Genomic DNA, 25,132 nt, shown 5'->3' with positions numbered 1-25,132 from the left:
AAAAAAAAAATACAGTTGTGTAAGCGTATTTTTTATAAAAAATTCAAAGTTTCAACTTTAGAAAGTATAAACATAACGTCTTTTCTTAATAATTTATAAGATTTTGTTACAGATTATCAAATACTTTATATTTATTTAAATGTTTTAATTTAATTATATTTCTTATTTGTATTATACAAACGAAGGAGAAAACTTATTATAAAAATAGACGCAGTTATGGGTGATATACCCTCTACGAAATTTATAAATTGTACTAAGTGTATCTATTATCTTAACTGCATTACAAAAAATATAATAAGTTATGTAATCTTATTACTTTCGTTATAAATTGTTTTATATTATTAATTTATGTCTTTTTATAACATTTTTATGGTATCTAATCTTAATAAAGTAATATCAATATATAAAAAAAATTCTATCTGTTGTTTACAGATAGAATAATAAACAAATGCTTGATTAGAAAGCATATATTGATGAATTCTAAATTTATTTTTAAAATTATGAAGCATATATAGAATATAGATGTCCTTTTACTTTTGGCTATAATACTTGGATTTTGTGCTTTAATAATGGATGTTTCTAAGATGGTTAATATGATGATTTGTATTTAAGAATATATAAATATATATATATATATATATATATATATATATATATATATATATATATATATATATATACATATATATATATACATATATATATATATATACATATATATATATATATATATATATTTATATATATATATATATATATATATATATATATATATATATATATATATATATATGTATATATATATGTATATATATATGTATATATATATATATATATATATATATATATATATATATATATATATATATATATATATATATATATATACATATATATATTGTCTATACAAAATTCGTATATACGAACCATCATATGTATTTGTATGTTTACGACATATGTAAATGCATATACATATATAAATACATATACAAATATAAATAAGTCAAAATTATTATTTCACTTGGTACTCTGTTCTTCATTTATTGTTTAAACAGGAAACACTTGGCTATGTCAATTTTCAATCATATTGGTTTTATTTTGAGTGCAGCTAAAAATTGCGTAATTCTGGTTTTTGTACGGATACCCGTACAAAAACCAGAATACGCCAGTGTCAATTTTTTTTACAAAAACATTTTAATAGATGTATCTTTAGTAATGTTTCCGTAAATGTATTTCAAACCCAATATCTTTCTGTCTATTTTGCTTTTAAAAAATTATTTTGTCTTTGCTAACAATGGTTACTACTTCTAAGGTAATTTCGAATAATTACTCCAAGATATTCAATCCTAGGTCAATCGCACACAAACTAAGTTGTAGCAAAAGATTTAGTATCAATATAAAGGTTATTTTCTAGTAGTATTATATTCAAAATTGATTTTGTGTTCGGAACATACCAGTAAGGCATGAGATATATTTTAATCAATCAGTTAAAAACATTGTTTTGTTATGTATTATTTATTCTCTTCTATAGACTAACTTATTTTTTCAGGACTTTCTTTCTGATTAAAACTCATTAGATTAGATTAGATTGATATTTGTTACAACATCAAATACTTGTTTTAAAAGACAAGTAGGCGCATGCAAAGATGGGCACTGACAGCATGCTCATAATTAAATTAAAAATATGTCGGAACAAAAGCAATTACAAAATTATAACGAAACAAATAGTTCTTTCTTTTAAATTGAATATTTGTTAAAGTCAAAGAGTTATCTTCATTTTTAAATGTTATGATAATTTTTGCATGCACGGCTTACCAGGTCATAATATTTCATATGTCGGCAACAAATCGATAAATTTGCTTATGTATTTTATAAATATGACCCATGTGCAGCTTTTGTTATCAATTAAAAAGAATTTAGATTTTTATGTACAAAACAGTTTATGAAAAACTTTTAAAAATGTTACTAAGTCACTTAAGGCACCAAACTTTAAGTGACTACTAACCAACCAACTGTAATTGATTATGAAAAGATAAATTTCTAAGTTTCTTAATTTTCTTAGTAAAATTTCGTTGGACGCTTTCAACTGATTTAATCAATCCAATTTGATGTGATGACCAAAGTGGAAAACAATATTCTAAAATTGGTTTTACATAGAGAGTGAAAGTTCTAATTAGGATACAAAGGTCGCGAGATTTAAAACATTTCAACATTAGGTATGCTCTAGAGTTAGCTTGGTGGATGACATTAGAAATATATTTTTTATAGTTAAAATCACAGCCTGTTGTTAATCACAGATCTTTTAAGTTAGAACATCAAGCCAAAGTACACTGACCAAATTTATAGTTATCTTTTATACCTGTACTTAAAGAGAGGTTTACAATTCTATGTGCAAAACACTTATTACGAGCAAATGATAGTTGCTACGTTTCCGCCTAGAGTACAAGCCTATTTAGAGCAACTATTCAATCTTGACAATGATCTTTGTCGTGGTTTGTACTATATTACTTTATATCATTTGCGCAAAGTTTTAAACAACAATTAAGATTATTAGATTATGATGACAATATAAAACACCTAGTTTTAATTGCTTTAGATCAATATAATGATCTATCATTTGTTAAATTCTTTTGTACTTAGCAACCACAGTACCCAGTATCAAATCCAATATCTTTACAATATCATCCTATGGTTATACAGGTTATCCTGTGATTTAACTTTATAAGGGTATTTGATTTATTAAAATGTTTGGTACTGGTTTTTTCGTATTACTGAAGTGTAACTATCTTTGTGACTTCAAAAGTTATATTCATCCTTAGCGTTATTTATTCCAGATAATATTACTAAGTTGAAGTTAAATCTTTTTGTGCAATATAAAAACTTTTTTATTGTTTTTTAATAAAGTTAAAATTTAAAAGCATGTTTGGCACAGGAGAAAATCTTGGGTGTGTTGAACTTTGCGAACATTATTTTAAACTATACAAAACAACTTTACAAACTGATGCAGTAGAAACTCATGCTATACTTTTTATGATTAGTAGTACATTTAATCTATTTAAGTTTACACTTACTAATTTTGCCAAACATGGAATATCATTCACCTAATTTTTCCATAGTTTTAGAAGCTGTCGGTATAGGTGTTATAAAATGCAAGTTAAAAGTAGTGGAAGCAGCTTTTAGTGGTGTCGTTTCTGACCAAAAATTTTTTTTAATTTCTAGCTATACTTTTGAAAAAATGCTTTCACGTTTTATTTATATTATAAGGATTAGTTAAATTGCATATGTCACATAAAAATTTTAGTGCACAATGTTTTAAAAGGTTTACTAAATGTGTGATTGAAAACCCCACCACCACATCTTTCTAAAATAAAAGTTAACTGTTTAATTAATTCATAGTCCTGGTTTTAAAAAATGCACTAGATACATGTGTAAAGATGGTTTATACAATCACATTGCAAACCAATTTATAATGTCACATTGCAAACCAAATAAAACGAAAAACAAACATGTGGTCTTCATCTACTTCTTAAACTTTTATATAACCACATATTTTCATCTTGTTCCATAATCAATGTCAAATTAATTGTTTATGTTTTTTCACACTACTCTTGTTAAAGTATTTTTTAACTATAGATCTCCTAATGCTTTTGCTACAGTTAGTTTTTTGTTCAAAAACTGACAGTTTTTTTGATATTATAGATATTAGTAATCTTTATGAAACAATTCAAAACTTGAAACTATCTTTAATGCAATTTTTTTTATCACCTGGCCCAAATCAGATTTGTTTGACATATTTTGAGATGTGGTTAAGTTCCTATTAGTTATTATTTGCCTCCAACAAAATTTTTAATTAAAAGAGTTATATCAAAAACAATTCTTTTATAAACAGCGCAACAATAAAATCGAAACCTGTAATTAACTTTAGTAGGAAATAAGAAGTGGCAGTGGTTCCATGATTAAGAATTTATAGATATTTAAATACATTTCTGTAAAAAAAAAGACACCATGAATAAAGTGCTTTTGAAAGGGCTCCATGCTATGTACATTATCAATTACTCATCAGCAAAAAATGTTTGATCTATTTTTTAAATGAAGAATAGAATGTTCCAGATAGATTATGTATTGCATGAAGCATAACTGGCTAAACTAGTTTACAAGCTGTAATAACGAATAAACATAGCTATATCATTCAAGTTTAAGTTACTAAATAACAATCCTTTAGTGTGTTTAGCCATCATTCAAATAAGTCTCATCCTTTTAAATTTACTGTTCCTAAGTGAACCACAAATTCTTTTTCATCTAATTTTTTTCCACGAACGTCAGTAATTTGAATTTAGCTACCTTTTTCTTGTTTTAACTGTGTTTAAATCCTCAGTTATATAATCACCAGTTTACTACAAAAAATGCGAACATTTGCAAAAACCTATGACAGACTAGAAACATCTAACATATCAACTGCAGCAATAATGTTAGCTGTTTTGGAAGACTTAAGTCTAGTGAAATCAATCGATTTCTCTTTAATGTTTTTTATTAGAATAAATTATGACAAGAAAGAACTAAGTATGGATGTGAGATACAATCAAAAGATAAGTTTAATGTTATGTGATCTCAAAATATTATGATTTCAAAATATACAAGGGTAAAACTTTAGCAAATTAGTAAAGTAAAAACCCTGTTTTAACAAATAATAACATCAAATAGCTAGCACAGAAAAAAGGTGATGGTAATAAAAGAGACTGGTTTCACATCCATTTGTTATATAGTGGCAATTAATATGAAAGTTATCAAACGAATTATTATATATAACTTCTATGCAAATGATATTTTTTTAAGAAAAATGGTTACAATTGAATACATTGAACAACCAACCAACAAAGCAATAGCATTGTAAAATTGGTATTAAAAAGAGGTAGAAATATCACTGTAATGATTAGTATGCAGAGATGTCAAGAAAATAAAGGCAAAGACCAAGATTAATTGCATGGGATTTGCTTGTGTCTTTGTTTTTATGACTGGAAAACTCGTTCTATTATCTCTTAATGAGGGTACAGCTCTAGAACTCATTTTATGGTTCTGAGGCTAACTGTTAGTCAGGTTTTCCGAGCTCTGTCGTAACTCTCAGAGAGACCAATTTTATCAGCAGTAAAATATTAGAGTACTAACGGTGTCATGTTGCTCATGGATGATGTCTCTGTTCGTACTTTTGGTGTGTATTGTTGAGGCTATATTTTGAGCCTTTGTAACGGCTTAGGGTTTATTCACGGTATTTTGAGACAATTGCTTAGAGTATTAGGCAGTGTAAAATGTACTATCTGTGCTTTGAGTCAAGTTTTTTAGTCATTTTCAAAAATGACTAAAGTATTAAAAACTAAAAAACACAAAAAAATATTGTCATAACCAAGTACTCGAAATCTATTAATCACAAATGTTCATGGTCTTTGAAGTAAATTTTCTTCTGTTGAGTCTTATCTCTTGCAAAGTTCACCAGATCTACATGCTCTTTTTGAGACGAATCTAAGTTCAGCTTTCTCATCTTGTAATAAGAAAGCTGAACTCAAAATATATAGTGTTGATGGCTATCTTCCTTTATTTCATAACGACTCTAATAGTCACATTCTTGCCCTAAGCATTTACATTCGTAAGAACTCACCTAATTGTTGGGAAACTAAGTTTGATTCCACAGACTGTTATTTTATGCGCTTTTGTTTAGCTCCTCTCCACTCAATCACCTTTCACTGTGTTCTGTATTTCTCTCCTTCGTCTCAAGACTACACTCTTTTTGATGTTATTTCTAATCAAATTAACCAAGACCTCTCTTTATCATTTAGAAAATACTGTTAATGTTGATGAATTTATTGATCATCACACTGAATAGTTTGGTTCTAGTGTCAGTGACACTGCTGGTATAAAGGCAAAAAACTTTTGACTTTCTCAATCTCTAACACAAATAGTCAACTTTCTAATTTGCTTTCCAAACACTCTGACTCATTTGCCCTCTCTACTCGATTTATGTTTTGTTTCTGATCCTAGTCAGTGCTCAGTTTCTTCATATCACCCTTAAGTGCTTCTGATCACGGTTTTATCTCTCCTAAACTGTTATCTCGTTCTTCTTCATAATTATAATCCTTCTATCATCATACCTTTTACAACTATTTTAAAGCTGACTAGAACTCTCTCCATGATTTTCTTTGTAATGGTCTTTGGGTAGATTTCTTTTGTCTTCCTGCTGACAAATGTGCTACTTATATAACTTCTTAGATTCAGGCTGGAATGAAATTTTTTATTCCGTCTTGACAGTTCCAAGTCGAGCCTTACTCTACTCCATGAATTTTCTCTCATTATGCTGCTTCAATTTTCAATTGTAACCATTACTCTCATGTTTATTGCCAAAACATTTTCCCAGAAAACAGACGACTATTTTATATTGCTGAAAACAAAGTAAAAAAGGTTTTGACATGTTTTTTTTAAGTCACAAAATTTTGTACTTTATGTTAAAAAATAGGCTCTCAATACTTCGGGAGAATCTTTAACAGAGTCTACACTAAGGGAAAATCTGTCATTCCACCTCTCTTGCATGGTTCAGATATTGTTACTTCACCTAAAGACAAAGCTGAGGTGTTTTCTAAACACTTTTCATCAATATCATCTCTTGATTCCATTAATCACATCCTACCTGATATAGCCGTGAAACAGGTTGATCCACTACTTGACATTCGTATAACTCCAACTTCTGTATCTAAATTAAATTCCGGTATAGACTCTTCTATAGCTTGTTGTCGAGACAACATACTTATTATGGTCTTGCAGAAGTGCTCTCCGGAGCTTTCTCTATACTTTCACAACTATTTAACAAGTGCTTATCAGAGTCTTGTTTTCCAGCCTGGAAAGCAATATCTGTTATCTCAATTCTCAAAAATTCTGCAGAGCAATTTGACTTGTCTAACTACAGTCCCATTGTTCTTCTTCTTATCACAAGCTAGGTTTTTGAGTCTTTTTTACAAACACTTAATCTTTTACCTTGAATAGATTAACTTACTTTCTTATCATAGAAACGGATTTCGATCTACTTGTTTTCTTGATGACTTTTTAACAACAAATATGGAAAGTTTTTATCGTGCATCAGATAAATAAGAAGAGGTTAGATCTATTGCTCTTAGCATTTTTAAGGCCTTTGATAAAATTTGGTATGTTGGTCTTCTCCAAAAGCTCTCTATATACGGTGTATGGTTTACGTATTATTACTGTGTAAAAAAAATACATAAACAAATAAATCAATAATAATATAAGTATTTTTAAAAAATATTTAAAATAAATAAGAGTTCTTTTTAAAATCTCCTTACATAAAATTTTTTAGCTAGAACCTTGTCAAACTAACGCGATGTACTCGTATTGAGAGTGGGAAGTTGCGCCTATCTACGGGTTGTTATAACTAATCCATTCATTGAGTTGATATTTTTCGTAAGAATCAATAAAGTAAAAGACAGTAGAGGTCTGAGAACAAGACCAAGACCAACACCAATACTCTAAGCTTTTAAGGCCAAAACTAAGCCAAGACTTTAGACTTAAAGACCAATACCATGACCAGGACAGTTAAATATGAGTCTCAAGGCGTCTCGAGACCAAAACTTTGGTCTCAAGACCTACATCTCTGTTAGTATGTTAGATTCACAACAGCAAAACTTTGTCTAACTATATTGTTAGTTCTTGTATATGTGGCTTTGCATTTAGACCGAATTATTTTTTTGTAAGAATATCTCTAGGTTTCTATGAAAAAAAGGTAAGCTGTCTTGAGATATGTTACGGTTATGTTAATTATTATTGTTTTATATTTGGAATACAAGCTTATATTGTTTATTTTTATGTGCCACTGTTTGGTATTTATGAAAAAATCTAATATCTTAGTTAAAACCAATTTAGATAAAAATTTTTCAGCTCTTTTCAAAATGTAAATGACATAGCAAAATAGTTATTATATAATAATCTATATATATATATATATATATATATATATATATATATATATATATATATATATATATATATATATATATATACATATATATATATATATATATATATATATATATATATATATATATATATATATATATATATATATATATATATATATATATATATATATATATATATATATATATATATATATATATATATATATATATACACAGTGGTATACACTGGAATTTTAGATGTTTGAGTTTTTGACACTTCCAGGCATTGTGCAAACTCTAAACTTTTGTATGTTTATGCTTATATCAAAAAAGAATGTTTTGCGAAGAATTAGGGTGATTGAAGCTTGGGAACAAATAAACACTAATTTTTTGGCCCACCCAAATCGTAACGTGGGAGCAACAAGTTTATAAAATATTTTCTTTACTATTTTTATCTAAATTCATATTCATCAATAAATTTAATTCAATAATCTCTTAGTGTTCATCAAGTTTCATTCAATAATCTCTTAGTGTTTAGTTTTTATGACCCTACAATGTTTACAGCCCCCTCAAAATGAGGGGTTTAAAACTTTGGTCATAGTTTCTGAAAAATAAGAGGTTATTGCAAGAAATTTGAAACCTGTTGATAAATATAAATTTAGATAAAAATAGTAAAGAAAATATTTTATAAACTCGTTGCTCCCACGTTAAGAGCTGGGTGGGCCCAAAAATTAGTATTAATTTGTTCCCAAGCTCCAATCACCCCAATTCTTTGCAAAACATTCTTTTTTGATATAAGCATAAACATACAAAAGTTTGGAGTTTGCACAATGCCTGTAAGTGTCAAAACTCAAACATCTAAAAATCCAGTGTACACCGCTGATATATATATATATATATATATATATATATATATATATATATATATATATATATATATATATATATAAATAAGATCTTTCCGTAAATGCATTATGATATTGCACTTGCCTAATCTCTTATTTATTGGCTAAAACATTGCGATGCAATTTTTTTATGTTTATGCCAATATAATACTTTTAAAATAACTATTTTAAGTTTTAAGTTTATTTTTTTATTGTTTCTTTACTTCACTGTGGGCGCAAAAAGTTGTTTTTTTAAACGTTTTAACCCAATTTCTAAACATTTTTAGTTTTTTTTTTCCACATATTTATTATAGTTAAAGTTATAAGTTAATATGGATATACTATAAAATTAAAACTTAAAAAAACGTTACCTTTCTTTATTTTACAAATAAATCCAAAATGACTATCGCAAACATGGTCATTCCATCCATAAGGATTTACTTCCACACAGTTTCCTCTTTCTAACTGAATATTAGGTTCACCCTGTCTCCAGTTAAAAAATAATGAAGGAGTATTATCAGACCACACAAACGTTCTCTGAAGAGCATTAAGACCTTTAAAAAAACTTTTCTAGATAAAAAATTTAAAAAAAGTATAGCCAAAAAAATTGAAAAAAAGGTCTACTTACCAATCCAAAACCGTTTATTTTTCATGTTTTCGTTTTTAAGATTGTTTAGAATAAACACATTTTCTTCATGATCTGCTACACTTAACAAGTTTCCCCCATTATTCAAACACCATAAAAGAGAATCTGACCAATTTTTTCCAGATAAAGTAGAACTTTTACTGTAGAAAAAGTAGCAATTTTTTCCGTATTTACTCCAGCCATTAGAGCAAGTCGCATTAAAACTTGCTATGTCAAAAAAAAAAAAAAAAATTAAATAAAGTTTAAACTACTGTTTAATTTTTGTTTGAAAAATGTAGTCATTAGGTATGGTTTGCTATTTTTCAACACAGATGTTAAAAAGTGTCCAAAATATATAAATAACTTATTTTTAATTAATAAAACTAGTTCTTTGTAACAGTAACATTCAATCCTGTTTGTGAATAACATATTTAATACTTGCAATAATACAATATCAACAACAAAAATAAAAACAACAACTACAAGAGCAACAACAATAACAACATAATATAGCAATAGCAAGAATACCTATAATATTATAAATAATAAAATGACAATATCACTATTAAGAATAAATATAAATAGTTGATGGACAAGGAGGAAGTCATTCATGCAGAAACCTAATCGAAGAAGTGACACCAAATAATTATATTATTAATATTAGTTTAAAAATAATAATAATAATAATAACAATAATAATAACTTTATTCATTAATAGAGCAAAAGTAACAGCAAAAGCAATAGTATTTATTATAATTATATTAATAAAAGTAATAATAAAAATAGCTATAACAAAAATAATTAATGATAACGACAAAAAAAACAAAGTTTCTATAAAAATAGTAAAAAGAAAAAGAAAACTAAAAAAACTAAACGAAGTTAATAATGATAAAAAGTAAAAACATTGTTTTTAAATTTTTTAAAATTAAATTTTGTGTTAAATAAAAAAATGAAAAGAAATTATTTTGAAGTTTAACTTTACAAACTCATTCACGATGCACACAACCCGGTGGGAAAAAGATGGCTAGATAATACAAGACGTGTTAAACATCTAAAACACGTGATACAACGTATTTTATACGTTTTTAACGTGATCAAAAATTTGAAACATTTTTAAAATTCAGAGAAAATTTGAAATATTTGTTTAAAATTATTTTTCTACATTAAAAATTTTGAGTATTATTATAATCTACATGCCAAATGTTATGTTATAAACCACTAAAATTGTTTTAATCAAAGTTTGTTTTATTTAAGCAAAAAGTAAAAAAATATTTATTGGAAAAATAACTTATTAACAACAGAAAAACGTGCTCAGATTGTTATTCTACGTGAACAAGGATTGACCCTGAGTTCTATTGATGCACGTTTTAATGTAACACATAGCTGCATTATAAAAACATTAAAGCAATACCAAGAAACTGGTGATTTTAAAAGCAAAGCTAGACCTGGACAACCAATGGGCTAATCAAAGGGTAGATAAATGCATTCATTGCTATGCAAAGGCACCACCTTTTGCTGGTGCTTCTGAAATTTTATTTCAGATATTTCAAACTGGTGTTGCAGCAAGTGTTGTGACAATTAGAAGACTTTTGTGCAAACAGTTTAACTTAAATAGACATGTTCCGGCAAAAACCTTTAAACTTTTCATCAATATCATCTCTTGAATCCACTAGTTGTGTTCTACCTACTTTAGCCGTCAAACAGGTTGATCAATTGCTTGACATTCGTATCACACCAGCTTCTGTATCTAAAATGATTTCCTGCTTAGACTCTTCTACAACTTGCGGCTCGGACAACAAACTATTATAGTCTTGCAGAAGTGTCGTCTATACCATCAAAACTATTCAACAAGTGTTTATCAGAGTCTTGCTTTATAGCCTGCCGGAAAGCGGCATCTGTTTTCCCTATCTCCAAAAAATCTAGAGAGCAATCTGACTCGTCTAACTACCGTCCTTTTAGTCTTCTTCATAAGCAAGTTTTTTGAATATCATAAGCAAGGTTTATGAGTCTTTAGTTAAAAAACACTTAATCTCTCATCTTGAATCTAATAACTTACTTTCTGATAATCAATACGGATTTCAATCTTCTCGTTCTACAGATAATTTGCTAACAGTAATAACCGATAGGTTTTATTATTTATTAGAAAAGGTGGAGAGGTTAAGGCCATAGATCTTGACATTACTAAAGCTTTTGATAAAGTTTGGCATGCTGGCCTTTTCATAAGCATTCTTCTTACGGTGTATCTGGTAGCATTTTTAAAATTATTGAATCCTTCCATTATTATTCCACTCGTAGTATAAAAGTTGTCTTCAATGGACAGCACTCTTCTTTTTATTCTGTAACTTCAGGGGTTTCTCAAGGTTTAAACCTTGGCCCTATACTCTTTGTAATTTACATTTCTGATCTTCCAGATATTCTCACATCAAAAGTGGCATTGTTCGCTGATGATACTACCGTTTATTCTTCTCATGATAAGAACCCAACACTCTCTGATTACTTGGAGGGGGCATTGGAGCTTGAAAAGGGTTTTACTTTTGCTACAGCATGGGGCTCTCAGAAGCTGGTTAACTTTAACTTAGAAAAAAAACCAATTTTTTTTCAGTCAATTGAAATTGCAATAATATAGATCTTCCTATATTTATAAACGGTAATGTACTCGATAAGTCATCTGCCTTTCATCTTCTAGGATTAACTCTTGCTTCCGATCTTTCTTAAAAACCATATATCAAACCCGTTGCAAAGTTAGCATCTGCTAAGGCTGCGTCTCTTTATCTAGCTCGACATCTTCTTACTCTGGGTTCTATTTTCTTTCTCTCTAAATCTCAAATCCGGTCTTGTATGGAATACTGTTGCCATATCTGGGGCGGATCTTCTAATGATCACTTTTCTCTTTGAGACAAGGTGCAAAAATGCATTGTAAACATAGTTGGACCTGCTCTTAAAGCCAACCTCCAACCATTATCACATCGTTGTAATGTTGCATCTCTTTCTCTTTTCTACAAATACTATAATGGGAACTGCTTGAAAGTGCTAGTGTCTTTTTGCCATCTACTAAAATTCATTCTCGTGTTACTTCGTTCTCGTGTTAATTCATTCTTGTGTTACTACGTCATTCAATTAAGTCTCATTCTTTTTCTGTGACTGTTCCTAAGTGCTCTAAAAATGCTTATTTGTCTAGTTTTTTAGCTCGAACATCAGCTCTTTGGAATTCGTTTCCTTCATCTTTTTTCCTGATTCATATAATTTGCAATCCTTTAACTCGTCTGTCAATCGTTTTCTTGCTCTACAATTTACAATCTTGCAGCCTTGTTGGAAGTGAAGTTGTTTAAAAAAAAAAAAAAGCCTTGCATTTCTCAAAAAAAAAATCAGCTTTTTGTCAATTATATGCCTTCTGTCAAAAATACAAGTGGAAGATTGTCATGATGTAATATTTAGTTTTATTTTAGTAGATTAATATAAAATTATATTTAATGAAATTCTTCTTTTTTTTTTTATAGATAACTTTTACTTTTTTCCTCTTTCTTCTTCTTTTTCTTTGTCATTTTTATTGATTATATTGAATGGCTAAAATCTTTTTTGAAATGGCTTAAGTCATTTCTTTTATTTATTTATTTTTTCCATTTGTTCATTAAATTATTTAATTTCATTTTATTCAGTTGAGATTAAGTTAAGTATATATATATATATATATTTTTTTTTTTTTTGTATTTATGTTTGTTTCACTGACCCGTTGGAAAGAAATATCCGTCATCCCTGAAGACGTTACAAAAGATACACTTAAAAATAAGTGATACACTTAAATATATTATGCTAATTTAACATGTAGTTAAAAAGTTTTTTTAAATAGTAAAATATATATTTTTAAAATGAAATATTTTTCAATTATGTGTCCTAGATACTTATATTTGTCAACAATACTTACATATTTGTTTAATGAATAGTACTTTTTGTTTAACCAGTAGTACTACTTGTTAATGAATAGTTCTAATCGTTTAACTTTGATACCTAGTTTCAACAAATTACTATTCGCTATTCGATTAATTAAAACACCATTCGGCGGTTCTTATTCGGAAATAAGCTCACTAATCACACCATTCATTAATGTATATAAGTACAGGTTTTAGTACCAAATAAATTACAATGTATTAACGATATAGAACAAACAAAAAAAGTAAGACTAATTAAACATTTTAATTACCTTTTGCAGTTAGAATTCGAGCAGTAGTTAATGTTATGAATGACGTTGAGCCTGCGAAATATAAAAAAGTTTTTAAATATTTCATTTTACCAACAAAGCTTTAACTAGACTGAAATACAATTTAAACAAGCAACTTCATATTAAATTACTTAGTCAATTAAAAAATTTGCTTTCAGTTTAGTTTCCTATTTTAAAACAACAGTAACATAAAAAACTGAAGCAAATTTTTTATCCTGTTACTTTTCCTTTTTTATTAGGAAATCATTTCAAAAATAAGTGGTTAGAACCATTTTATTTTTGGAAGCTAGATTAATAATAAAATTGTTATACCTCAGAAACCTTTCATTTTTGGGCCTAAAGTTTACAAAAATATATAATATTTTTACTAATGTATTAAAATTTTAAAATATAAAGTAATAAAAATTGATATACTATTTTTCAAAGGAAAAATATTATATCAATTTCTAAAAGAAAAACTACCCAAGTTTTAAAATTTTGAAAAAATAGAATAAATCGATTAAAAGGTACCTTACATAAAAATTTCATGTTTCAAACATAAAAGTTTGTGGGTATACGATTAAATATTATAACTATATTGGTATAAATTTCAGGATTAATAGTGGATTGGTTGTTTTTAACTTTAACAGCTAAGTGTTAAAAACATTAACATATATTTAATTTTTTTTGTGTTACAATTTTTTTTTAAATAGATGAAAGTTTCATAAGATGAGCTGGTTCCTACAACAATAAAATCTTTTTAACGGGTAGACTACTAATTTTTTTGCAAATGTTTTTGTTAAGTTTTTGAGACTAGTTTGATATTGTTATTTATTTTATTTTTTTTGATTTTATTTAGTCTAATTTTTCTTTGGTTGTATAGTTATTTTATTTTCATTGTTTCGTTGTTAAAAGAACTTTCCATTTCTGTTATAATTTTTTATTCTTCAACAATTTGTAATTACATCAGAACGAAACAAGATCATCAAAAATTTATTATATCTTTAATATTTTATGCTTTTCTACATCTAAATCTAAGGGTTGTATGAGATGATACATAAGCTGTTGTCATGCTATTTAAATTATGACAGTAGTTAATCAAGTTGTTTAAAATAATACTTTTTAGGATGATGATGATGAGATGCTGCTTTTTTATTAAGAAAAGCGCGTTTTTTAAAGTTGTTCTCCACTGAGATTTATTTTGGCATTTCAAGAGTAAAAGTTTTGTCAAAAAATAGTATTGCCAAATTTTCTAAACATAAGGAAGATTTTTTTTTTTATTTTTTTTTTATTGAGATAATTACTTTTTACTTTCGATCCTAATTTACTTTAGTCCTTAAAGATACAAGTTTATTATTTTTTTTTTTGTGTGATTATTTTGAGTTATTTTGAGTTCCATAAGAAAAGCCTATCTTAGAGAACTGGTTTCCTAATATTAAATGGTTTTGTGCGTTGAAAATAACGCCATTTTTGGTATAAAGATTTTTTTTTAAAATAAACTACTCATTTATGTTAATTAGGAGGAAAGACTAAATTACAATAATCTGCAAATACAAATATAATTGTTATAATATTTTAGCTCCAAAAAACATTACGCTGTTAACATGCTCAAATTATGCAACCTTTCCCAGCTGGCATGAATAAGCATTACAAGTTTAACACTTTTAACTCGAAAAGACTTATTCTCAGTTGATATTTCTAAATTATATAAAGAAAAGAGAGGTAAATATGAAATGTTTTACTTATACCATTTAAACAACCTCATTCAAAAAAAAAATTTAAAAAATGATAATATACAAAACTTTTATTTAAATGATTATTGTAGACGCATTTGATCTTTTCTTTGTTGAAACTACCTATTGATAATCACAAAAGATTGCAATGATCCCCCATTATTGTTGTAAACTGGGTGTTTTAATGATTTTTAAATTAAGCATGTTTTTATTTCAAGAAATATAATGGAAGTAGTTTCAATTTTGTGTCTTTTGCAGAAAGATTTTTTCCTTCTTTTACTTGGGTTTATGAAGCATAAACCAAAACTTAATAAACGTATATATCAATTGATATTGTCTTCTTTAGGCGTGAAATATAAGTTAGTTTTCAATTAGGTTCGCAGCAAAAATTTAAATTTTATTGGATAAGGTAGTTTTAGACCAAAAAAATTGACTGAGTATCACAAGAAAAAAAAAATTATGATAGTTTATCAAAACAAAAATTAAAAGAAAATTAAAAAAAAAATTGAAATTAGCGTCTGCACAACGACAACCTCCAAACAACCTCGAAGGCAGATTGGACAGATCAAACATTTGATTGCAGCTATATCATTTTTTTGTTTTTGTTATTTAGATGCCCCAAGAAGACCTAGTGGTCTTGTCACAGAGCACCGCGAAAGTGCATTTAACCTTGATCTCCTGCTTCTTAAGCAAGCGCTCAATAAGCGTATCAATAACAATTGTTGTCATGATGGAAACTCGTAAAGGCTCAATTAGTGCAGAGAAATTGGTCATCGTAACAGACAACGCTTCATATCACGCTCGTTTGGGAAGAGTGTTTAAAAATTAGCCAGCTCAGTTGTAAAGCTTAGGACCCTACAGCTCAATGTTAAACCCGGTAAAAACAATCTTGTCTAAAATTAAAAGTAACGTTAAAACGCAATTTGCATTCCAACTGTATTTGGTGCTTTGATTGTGGAATAACTAATGCAGTATTTTAAAAAAATTTGTACTGCGGCAAAAAAAAAAATACAACAATAGGAGGACATTAGAACAATAAAACAATTGTGCACGTGCTGCGCATCATACTGCAAAGCATTACGCAACAATTTTAAATATAGAAAATGCTCAAATTGGTGTTTAAAACTACAAATGGCGTTTTTATTACTTTTAAATTTTGTTGATAGTTATTTAACGAAAACCAACCCATATGGCCACCTTGACCAAATTAGATACCAAGCTTTAATTACTAGGTAAACTAAGGCAACAAAATTGAAAATACAAAGAACTTTGTTATGAGAACCTATATTATAAACTTTTCTAAATTAAAACTATTAAGTTCCCAATTACATCTTACAATTTCTTAATTACAACTTTTATGTTCTAAACTACATCTTACGTTTCTCAATTGTAACTTTCATCTTTTCAATTACATCTTACGTTTCTTAATTTTAACTTTCAAGTGCTCAATTATTTCTTGAAAAGGTGTAGTAATCTGGAGACACTTATTGTTGAATTTACTTTGACATATTTTATAAACCAATGATATTTTTAAATCATTTACTCTCGCGTCCTTAATTCAAAGTTGAGGCAATATAAAGAGAGTGGGAGGATTTTAGTCCGGATCTAATAAACGAGGGATTGAGGGGTGGCTAATAAAATGAAAGAAAAAGGGAGTTTTTTCTGGATATAATCTAAATTTATTTTTTTATAAAAAATTTCAATTTATAAATCCAAACTAATATTTTTTACAAAACACGCAAAAAACTATTTAATTCTAGCGTGGCTTCCAGTCAATTGCGCATTTTATTACAGCTCTTTTACCATAACTCCAATAGGATTTAATATGCTGATATACATTTTATACTTTAGTGAAAAATGAACCAAAAGGTTATTTTTGACTAATTGAGTTTTAATAGAACGACGAGTTTTAAAGCGTATTTACACTGAAATTGTTTGTTTTATCGGTGACTGAAATGACTGCATGGACTGGCATAGCAGCAACTCTTCTTACAAATGGATCTTTATTGCATGGCTTTTTAACTTTCATTTTTTTATGTTAATCATTTTTAGCATCCTCTTTATCCTGTAAAAATGGTGAGGTCTTACTTTTTATTTTAATTGAATAAAATTGCAAATATTTTTAATTTTTATTATATCCTTCTATTTGTAATTTTAGAGTCGTTAAAATTTGAGAGCTTTTATGATTTTAGATTTGTTAACATATAAGCGGTACATAAATTTTTACTCCCACACCCCGGGCCTCTCTCGGAGAGGTCCTTCAATAAGTGATGTAGTAATGGCTGTATGGATGAGCCCTCCTTCAAATGGAGGGCTCATCCATACCGGGGTGTTGGGAGACACCGAAGAATAAACAGCAACTAAACAGTTGTAAATGTCTTCTATTAGTGAAGATATTTATAACTTTTTTGTTGCTGCTTTTTCTTCTGTGATTTGGTTTTATTTTTTTTTAATTTTTTAATTTATTTTTCTTAATTAGTAATTTTTTTTAATTTATAATTTATTCTGTTGTATATTTAATTTGTTTTGATCTTTTTTAATTCAAATTTTATTTGTTTTTCTTTAACTAAACTTAAATAAAGTTAAATTGATTCATTACCCAATTATCATAATATAATGATGCTACATTCTTTTATTAAAAATAATTAATTGGTACTTTAACTTATTGAACTCTCTGCTTTTAAAATTTACCATAAGCCAAGAAAAAATATTTAGCTATATAAATGCAATTTGTTTATATCTCAACTTGATATTTTATATCTCAACTTGATGTTTATATCTCAACTTGATATTTTACCTTTAATGTTCATAGTTTGGCTCCAAACCATGCTTCAAGCATCTGTTAATTTGCTTTTTAATCAAAATATTCTGAATCTAATGTGATGTCATTTAATTAAACTAAAGTTTACAAAAAGACAACATTAAACAACGTCATAACACAACACCAACAAGCTGAATCATGACAGCAGTTTAAGTATGACAACAGCTTACCGAAAAGCAGGTATATTTTTTTCCAGTTTTTTTTTTTTTTTTTATGTCTACTTATCTGTTACAATTTTTATTTTAGGTTTGTTATTTGACGCATTAATGCAATATAGAAGATCAAAGTTTACATATTTTTTTTAACTTTGTTAAACACAAGTTTGATTGTAAATTAATTTTTTTTTAAATAAATTTATTTAGTTGAGTGCATTTAACGTTTAAAGACAATTCTCTTTTTTAAAGAAAAATGCATCAAGGGGATACCAAAAAATAAACAACTCCTGTACAATGTAAGTTCACTTCATATTAGTCATATTAATAAATTAAAGATCATGTTACAAAAAATATTAAAAGAGTTTAGTTGATATTTTTGTTGAAAGAGCATGTTGAAGTGTAATTATTTTGTGACAATAACTAAAAACGTATTGTATTGAACTTAGGAATGTCGAGGAAAATAGTTCTGCTTTACACTGAGATGACCTATGTCAGTTGTAAATTACTTAAATAATGTTAAATAATAGGTAAAACTATTTGACCTCATACTTTTTATGTTAATTTAAAGATGGATTAAATTTTTCGATTTGAAGGCGTTTTTCTAAAGGAACATTTGTTAAGGTTTTGCAACTTTAAATTGTAGAAAACAGCCACTATAAAAAATTTATGTAACAGACTGACCATAACCCGTTTTACGGGTTGGTTTCTGCTAGTATTATATAACATATACACAATCTACAAAAATATTACAAAAGATTCCAAAAGAAAATAGTAAAAACCTGTATTTTTGTTGCATTTGCATTATTTTCTTATTTTTACTAAGTTTTTGTAGTTTTGAAAGAACAAAAACTCGGGTAACGTGTGGTTTTTGTCTGGGCTTACGGGAACGGGATTTTAACGGGTAAATGTTTAGGTTTCCGGACGGGTTCCTTATGGTTAAAAAAAAAGCAAATTTGCATGATTGGGTTTTATCTGGTTTTTATCAGGGCCGAAGGATCTGGGACTTTGACGGTGTTTCCCATAAGGTTCCCAAAAGGTTTAAACTGATAATTAATAAAATCTTTACGAAACTTACTCGGTGGTTGCGATTTATAATTCGTACTGTGCGTGAAATAAATTTAAAAGTTTAACTTTTATGCATTATATTTTTTGTATACATTATATTTAAATTTGTAATTAAAGAGAAAATTTTTTTTTGATGTCTTTTTTCCCTGTGAAACTTCGTTAAAAAAACGTTGTTTTAAAATTTCATTTATTACCACTATAAGAGATTTTTTTAATATGTATTTCTTTAATAAATTTACAAAGTTTGCCATATATGTTCAACATATGTTCCATTAACTATTAAACATGAAGTAACTATTTCATTGAGACACTGCTAGCATTTTAAAAATGATCAAATATAAACTTTTGTTTCTGCAAGTGAAGGTAATAACTACTTTGAGTTAAATCAAAACTTTGGTTTAGTCAGAAACATTTAACATGAGAAATCATGCGAATGCTGTGATGGATAGGTTATATTTAGAGAACTCAAACCTTTTAAACCGTTTGACTGATGTTTATGAAGTTCACCCAACGTGAGATATAAGTGTCAAGTGTTTAATTATAAATGCAAAAAAATGGCTTTATTGTTATGCATATATCTCATTTTTTAATCATTGATATTTTTTGACTTTGATTTAAAATTGTATTACAAACAATAATATTATAATTTACATAACGTTATGTATAAGTAATATATTGTTTATATATAAGTTATTTATATTTAATTATATATTATTATAAATAATATCATTAATATATTATATGTAATATATTATATATAAAATAATTGTTATATATTAAATAATATATATGATTATATATAAATTTATGTATATACTTTTATTATTAACAATAAATTATACTTACAATACTTATATTTGTAAATACTTATAATACTTAACTTATGTTTACAATACTGATAAATTTTTTATTGATATGAACTTTTGCATTCAAACTTTAATTATAAAACTTTAGTTTAACTTGACAACTTTAACATAAATAACGATAACTAAAAAAAGTTATTGTATAGATCATCGCCATATGCCTATTAATTATAACTGAGTTATAGTAAATTGAACACTGTTTTTGTTTTCCATACTTTAGTTTTAAAATGTTGGGATAAAATTATTAAATTCCAGGTCATAGGTCTTATTTGATATATATCTTATGTATATCTTGTATTTTGCAGCATGTTTAAGAATATTTCTTCTTGGTACACTCTGACTGTTAACAATATTTGCATACTGATATGAGTAAAAGTGACTTTAGCAACCAAAGTGTATTTTTGATAAATATTAGTAATGACATATTTATCAAAAATACACTCTGGTTGCTAAATATAATTATAATAATAATGGTACTAACTTATATTTATTAAATTTAGTGAAAGACTTATGTATGATATAATTCCGTGAACTTTGGGGAACAAATGTAATGGAATAAATATTTCCTTTATTTACTACCACGATTAGAATAATGTAAGAATATATTGTTTTTATCAAAAATCAATATTTTCTTAAGTATTAAACATTATAAACAAACACCTATTAAAAAGAAACATGTATTATTAAATAAAAAAATAAGTATTCAAGTTTAAAAAAAACACATGTATTATGATAAAGTATATACATCACATTAACTATGTTGTCTATAAGTTAGGGGTTGCAGGTGACATATCAGCTTCAGTTTTAAACTCATTAGCTTTAAATAAAAGCTTATTCTGATCAATCAGCTTCAGGAGTAACTAATAGGAGAAGGAGACTCTAGTAGTAGTAGTAGGAGTAACAAGTAGTAATCACTTGTTTTTTACTTTATAATTAAGCATATTTATTTTTGATTTTAATCTGAATCTTTACCTTTCTTTGATGTTTTATCGCATTTTTATTTATTATAAAATTTAAAATCTTAATAAGTAAAAGTTCAATCAATTTGATAACTAATAGCAAAAGAGAATAATACTCCATAAATATTTTATATTTAAAAAACATGTAGGAAATTATTCAATGAGAATCTAAAGTAGTGACAAAATTTAAACATACATGTAAAAAATTTTAAATAAAATTTGCAAAAAGTTTTTGCTGTTTTTAAATGTTGCTGTCGGAGCCTAAGCCTAAGACTCGCAGTTTTGGGCAACCCAAATTGGATTTTAAGAGGTTTGTTTAAAAAGTGGTGCCCAAAAACCTAATTCCATTTTTTATTATCAACCTAATTTTTTGTTAAGATTCAAAAATCTTCCAAAAGATGGTATTATCTGGTAAAATATTGAGAATGAAATCAATCTTGCTGTTACCATATGTGATGCACCAGCTAGAGCATTTGTTAAATGTATTAGGAGCACAATGGTTATAACTGATGTTAGCGTTGTGTTCGGAAAGGAGAGTGGTGTGGCTAGATAATTGTCCCACATATTTCATCAATTTTAAGCACTGATTTAGTTTTTTGTTTTTAAATGGAATTAAATTTCGACATGGTGACAAAGTTTTCTTTAGACTTCATGCATCAGTATGTTTATAGGTATGTGAAGACTCATCAACTTAGGGTTAAGTTGCCCTAATGTTGTAAATTATCTCAGATTACATTTAATACTTTATTGGGCGGATTGTTCCAGATATGTCGTTACATTGAAAAAATACTGTAACATATGAAATCAGCACAAAATTAAATTGGCTTCACAACGACACGGCAAATTTGATTTTTAAATATTATATATTTTTATATTATATAAAAAAGCATATATTGATTATTATTAAGATTTATATATTTCATTTTATTTTAACCCTAATATATCATTGCCGCTTTCATTTTAAGAGTATTCTTATAAATATATATTTCTTTTTTATTGGTAAGCATTCATGAACTATTATCAAACACGCCGAAAGAAGAAATTTCTGGACTTCCTTTTAATGAAAATGTTTATGAAAAAGCAAAATTTATTCTAAATCAAAAATATGGAATCACTTCTGAAATTATACGCCAGCATGGTCGTGATATCATGGATCTTCCCTACATAAAAAATACCGACGTGGATCAAGTACATAATTTTTACAGAAAATTAAATGTAAGCATAAACTCGTTGAAAACTTTAAACAAATAGGAGACAGCAGAAATACTGGTACGCGAAACTCTTGAAAAACTTGGCCCTGTTAAAGCTAATATTACTCGAATAGATCCAAAATGGCAGGAATGGGGCTACGAACAGCTAATTGAAGCTCTACGTGAATATACGTTACGAAACCCAGAATCATCTATTGGATGATCAAAAAATAATATCAGAAAAGAAAATTCAAAACCCCATAATAATTGGGAGCACAAAAATCAAATAGAAAAACACTTCCAACATTACGAAACAAGAAACATTGGTTGTATTTACTGCAGCTCACAAAATCATTGCAGTCACGAATGTACAAAACTTCATTCAACACAGCAAAGGAAACAATATCTTAAAGAAAACCATCGCTGTTTCAACTGCATGTCAACAAGCCACACAGTATCCAAATGTCGTAGCAAACGCTCTTGCTACCATTGTCAAGGAACGCATCATTAATCTATATGCACTGGGGTTAATAAAAAAGAATCAAAAAAGGGTAAACTATTCATCCCACAGTTGTTGTGAACGTTGGAAAATATAAAGTGAGAGCACTCTTGGATACGGGAGCTGGTAGTTCGTATGCTTTATCTACGCTAATCAAGTACCTAAAGTTAGAGCCAAATAATTGGGAATCAAAAAACATTGAAACAATGACTGGATCAGTGCATTAAAACCTTGTACACAACTCTATTCAATAAACGGACGCAACAGCCTTGATATTAAACTCTACAAGTTAGAAAGGAAAGTGCTTACAGTGCTACAAAATCCGAGGATATCTGCCCTAAAAAGGAAATTCAAGCACTTACAGAGATTGCATTTTCATAATGAAGATGACTACGATAATCATAAAATTCATCTTATAATTGGTGCTGGTGATATTGCAAGAAAAAAGTTGAAAGGTTTCAGTACTGGAAATGATGGAGAAGCTATTGCAGAAGAAACCATATTTGGATGGACGGTTATGGGATCAGGACAAAGTACCTCAAGCTGTTTATATTTTACAAAGTCAACCAACGACTGTTACAAAGAACTATATAGCTTGGATGTTCTTGGTCTAGAAGATCAAAGCGATGGGAATCAGAATGAAGTATATGAAGAATTTAAAGAACAGCTACAACAAGACTCAACTGGTTTTTATCACACTGGATTACCATGGAAAGAGGAATGCTCAAAACTGGCATCTTATTCAGATGGGAGCATCTCAAGGTTGCATAGTTTACTAAGGAAACTGGAAAAGAAACCGAATGATCTCATAAAATATAACGATATTATTCAAGAACAACTTAAGGATGGGATAATTGAGTATGCACCAAACAAACCAACTGGCAAGCGAATATTCTACATGCCTCATCGAGCAGTGATAAAAGAGGACTCCGAAACAACCAAACTAAGGATTGTTTTTGATGCGTCAGCTAAAGAGTACGGATCACCCTCACTTAACGACTGCTCATATTTTGGTCCTCCTTTGCGAACCTTACTACTCAATGTTATTTTACAAAACAGATTGCAACCTGTTTTCTTACTGGAGACATTAAACAAGCCTTTCTACAAATAAGAGTTGATAATAAAAATCGTGATGCTTTCCGTTTCTATTGGATATCGGACTTGAAAAGTAAAGAAGTAATAACTCTAAAATTTACTCGAATCCCGTTTGGCTGTGCATCTAGTCCCTTTATTCTTGGAGAAGTAATCAAGCAACATTTATTGACATATGAAAAACATTATCCGCATAAAAAGAATGAAATTCAGATAATCAACAACGGCATAAATGTTGATGATATAATCACTGGGGGAGTTAACCTGGAATGTGTCGAAAAATTGATACAAAAAGCAATTCATTTGTTTAAAAAGGGAGGATTCCAGCTTCACAAATGGCACTTGAACTTTCCTGTATTGGAAACCAATGATTCAAAAGAGAACTATCATGAAGTTACCATCAATGAGCAAAATAAACGTTGTTCAAAAATTCTTGGTTTGTTGTGGGACAAAAATGAGGACACTTTATTAATGGATTGTAGACCAACTCGCCAAGCAAACATCACAACCAAAAGAGGAATTCTAGAAAATTTGGCTACAGTTTTTGATCCACTTGGTGTGATTTCCCCAATAACACTAACAGCAAAACTTATATATAGAAAAGTTTGTGATTTAAAGTTTGCTTGGGACGAAAAACTTTCACCTGAATTAATAAAGGAATGGATGCTTTGGAAAAATACTTTACAAGACCTTTCACCAATACCAAGAAGTATAATTATTTTAAATCATAAAATAAAAAAGATTGAAATCAATGGATTTGGTGATGCAAGCAAAGATGGCTGCTGCAGTGCAATATATGTAGTAGTACATCAAGGAAACAAAGTAACTCAAAAATTGTTTACAGCCAAATCACGCATATCAAAGCGAGGTTGTTCTATTCCCAGACTTGAATTGATTTCGGGACACATGGTAGCTAATGCTCTTACAAACGTTAAATTAGCACTTAAAGGACACCCAGTTATGGAGATATATGGTTGGTCTAACAATGTCCAAGTTTCGTGAGCATTATTGGACAGATACCTTACGTAGCCAAGTGAAAACAATAATATACGATTGCAATTGGTCTAAAAGATTCAGGTGCAAACCATTACTAGCTCCA

At 28.0% G+C, this 25,132-nt stretch overlaps 1 protein-coding gene across 11 annotated transcripts in view; it reads right to left on the bottom strand.

Annotated features, from left to right (window-relative positions):
* LOC136075470 (macrophage mannose receptor 1-like) overlaps positions 1 to 25,132 on the bottom strand; it is a 137,239-nt gene that overhangs the window by 82,042 nt on the left and 30,065 nt on the right. For all 11 annotated transcript variants that reach the window (XM_065788765.1, XM_065788755.1, XM_065788761.1 and 8 more), the window contains exons 2-4: positions 13,660 to 13,710; positions 9,465 to 9,689; positions 9,208 to 9,390 (exon numbers count right to left, since the gene is read on the bottom strand). In XM_065788765.1, the coding sequence (XP_065644837.1) occupies positions 9,208 to 9,390; positions 9,465 to 9,489 (208 nt within the window). In that variant the 5' untranslated portion in view covers positions 9,490 to 9,689; positions 13,660 to 13,710. The remainder of the gene's footprint in view (positions 1 to 9,207; positions 9,391 to 9,464; positions 9,690 to 13,659; positions 13,711 to 25,132) is intronic.

Source organism: Hydra vulgaris, chromosome 01, assembly GCF_038396675.1.
Source record: "Hydra vulgaris chromosome 01, alternate assembly HydraT2T_AEP".
Classification (NCBI taxonomy): Eukaryota; Metazoa; Cnidaria; class Hydrozoa; order Anthoathecata; family Hydridae; genus Hydra; species Hydra vulgaris.
This window is presented reverse-complemented; position numbering and strand designations above follow the sequence as displayed.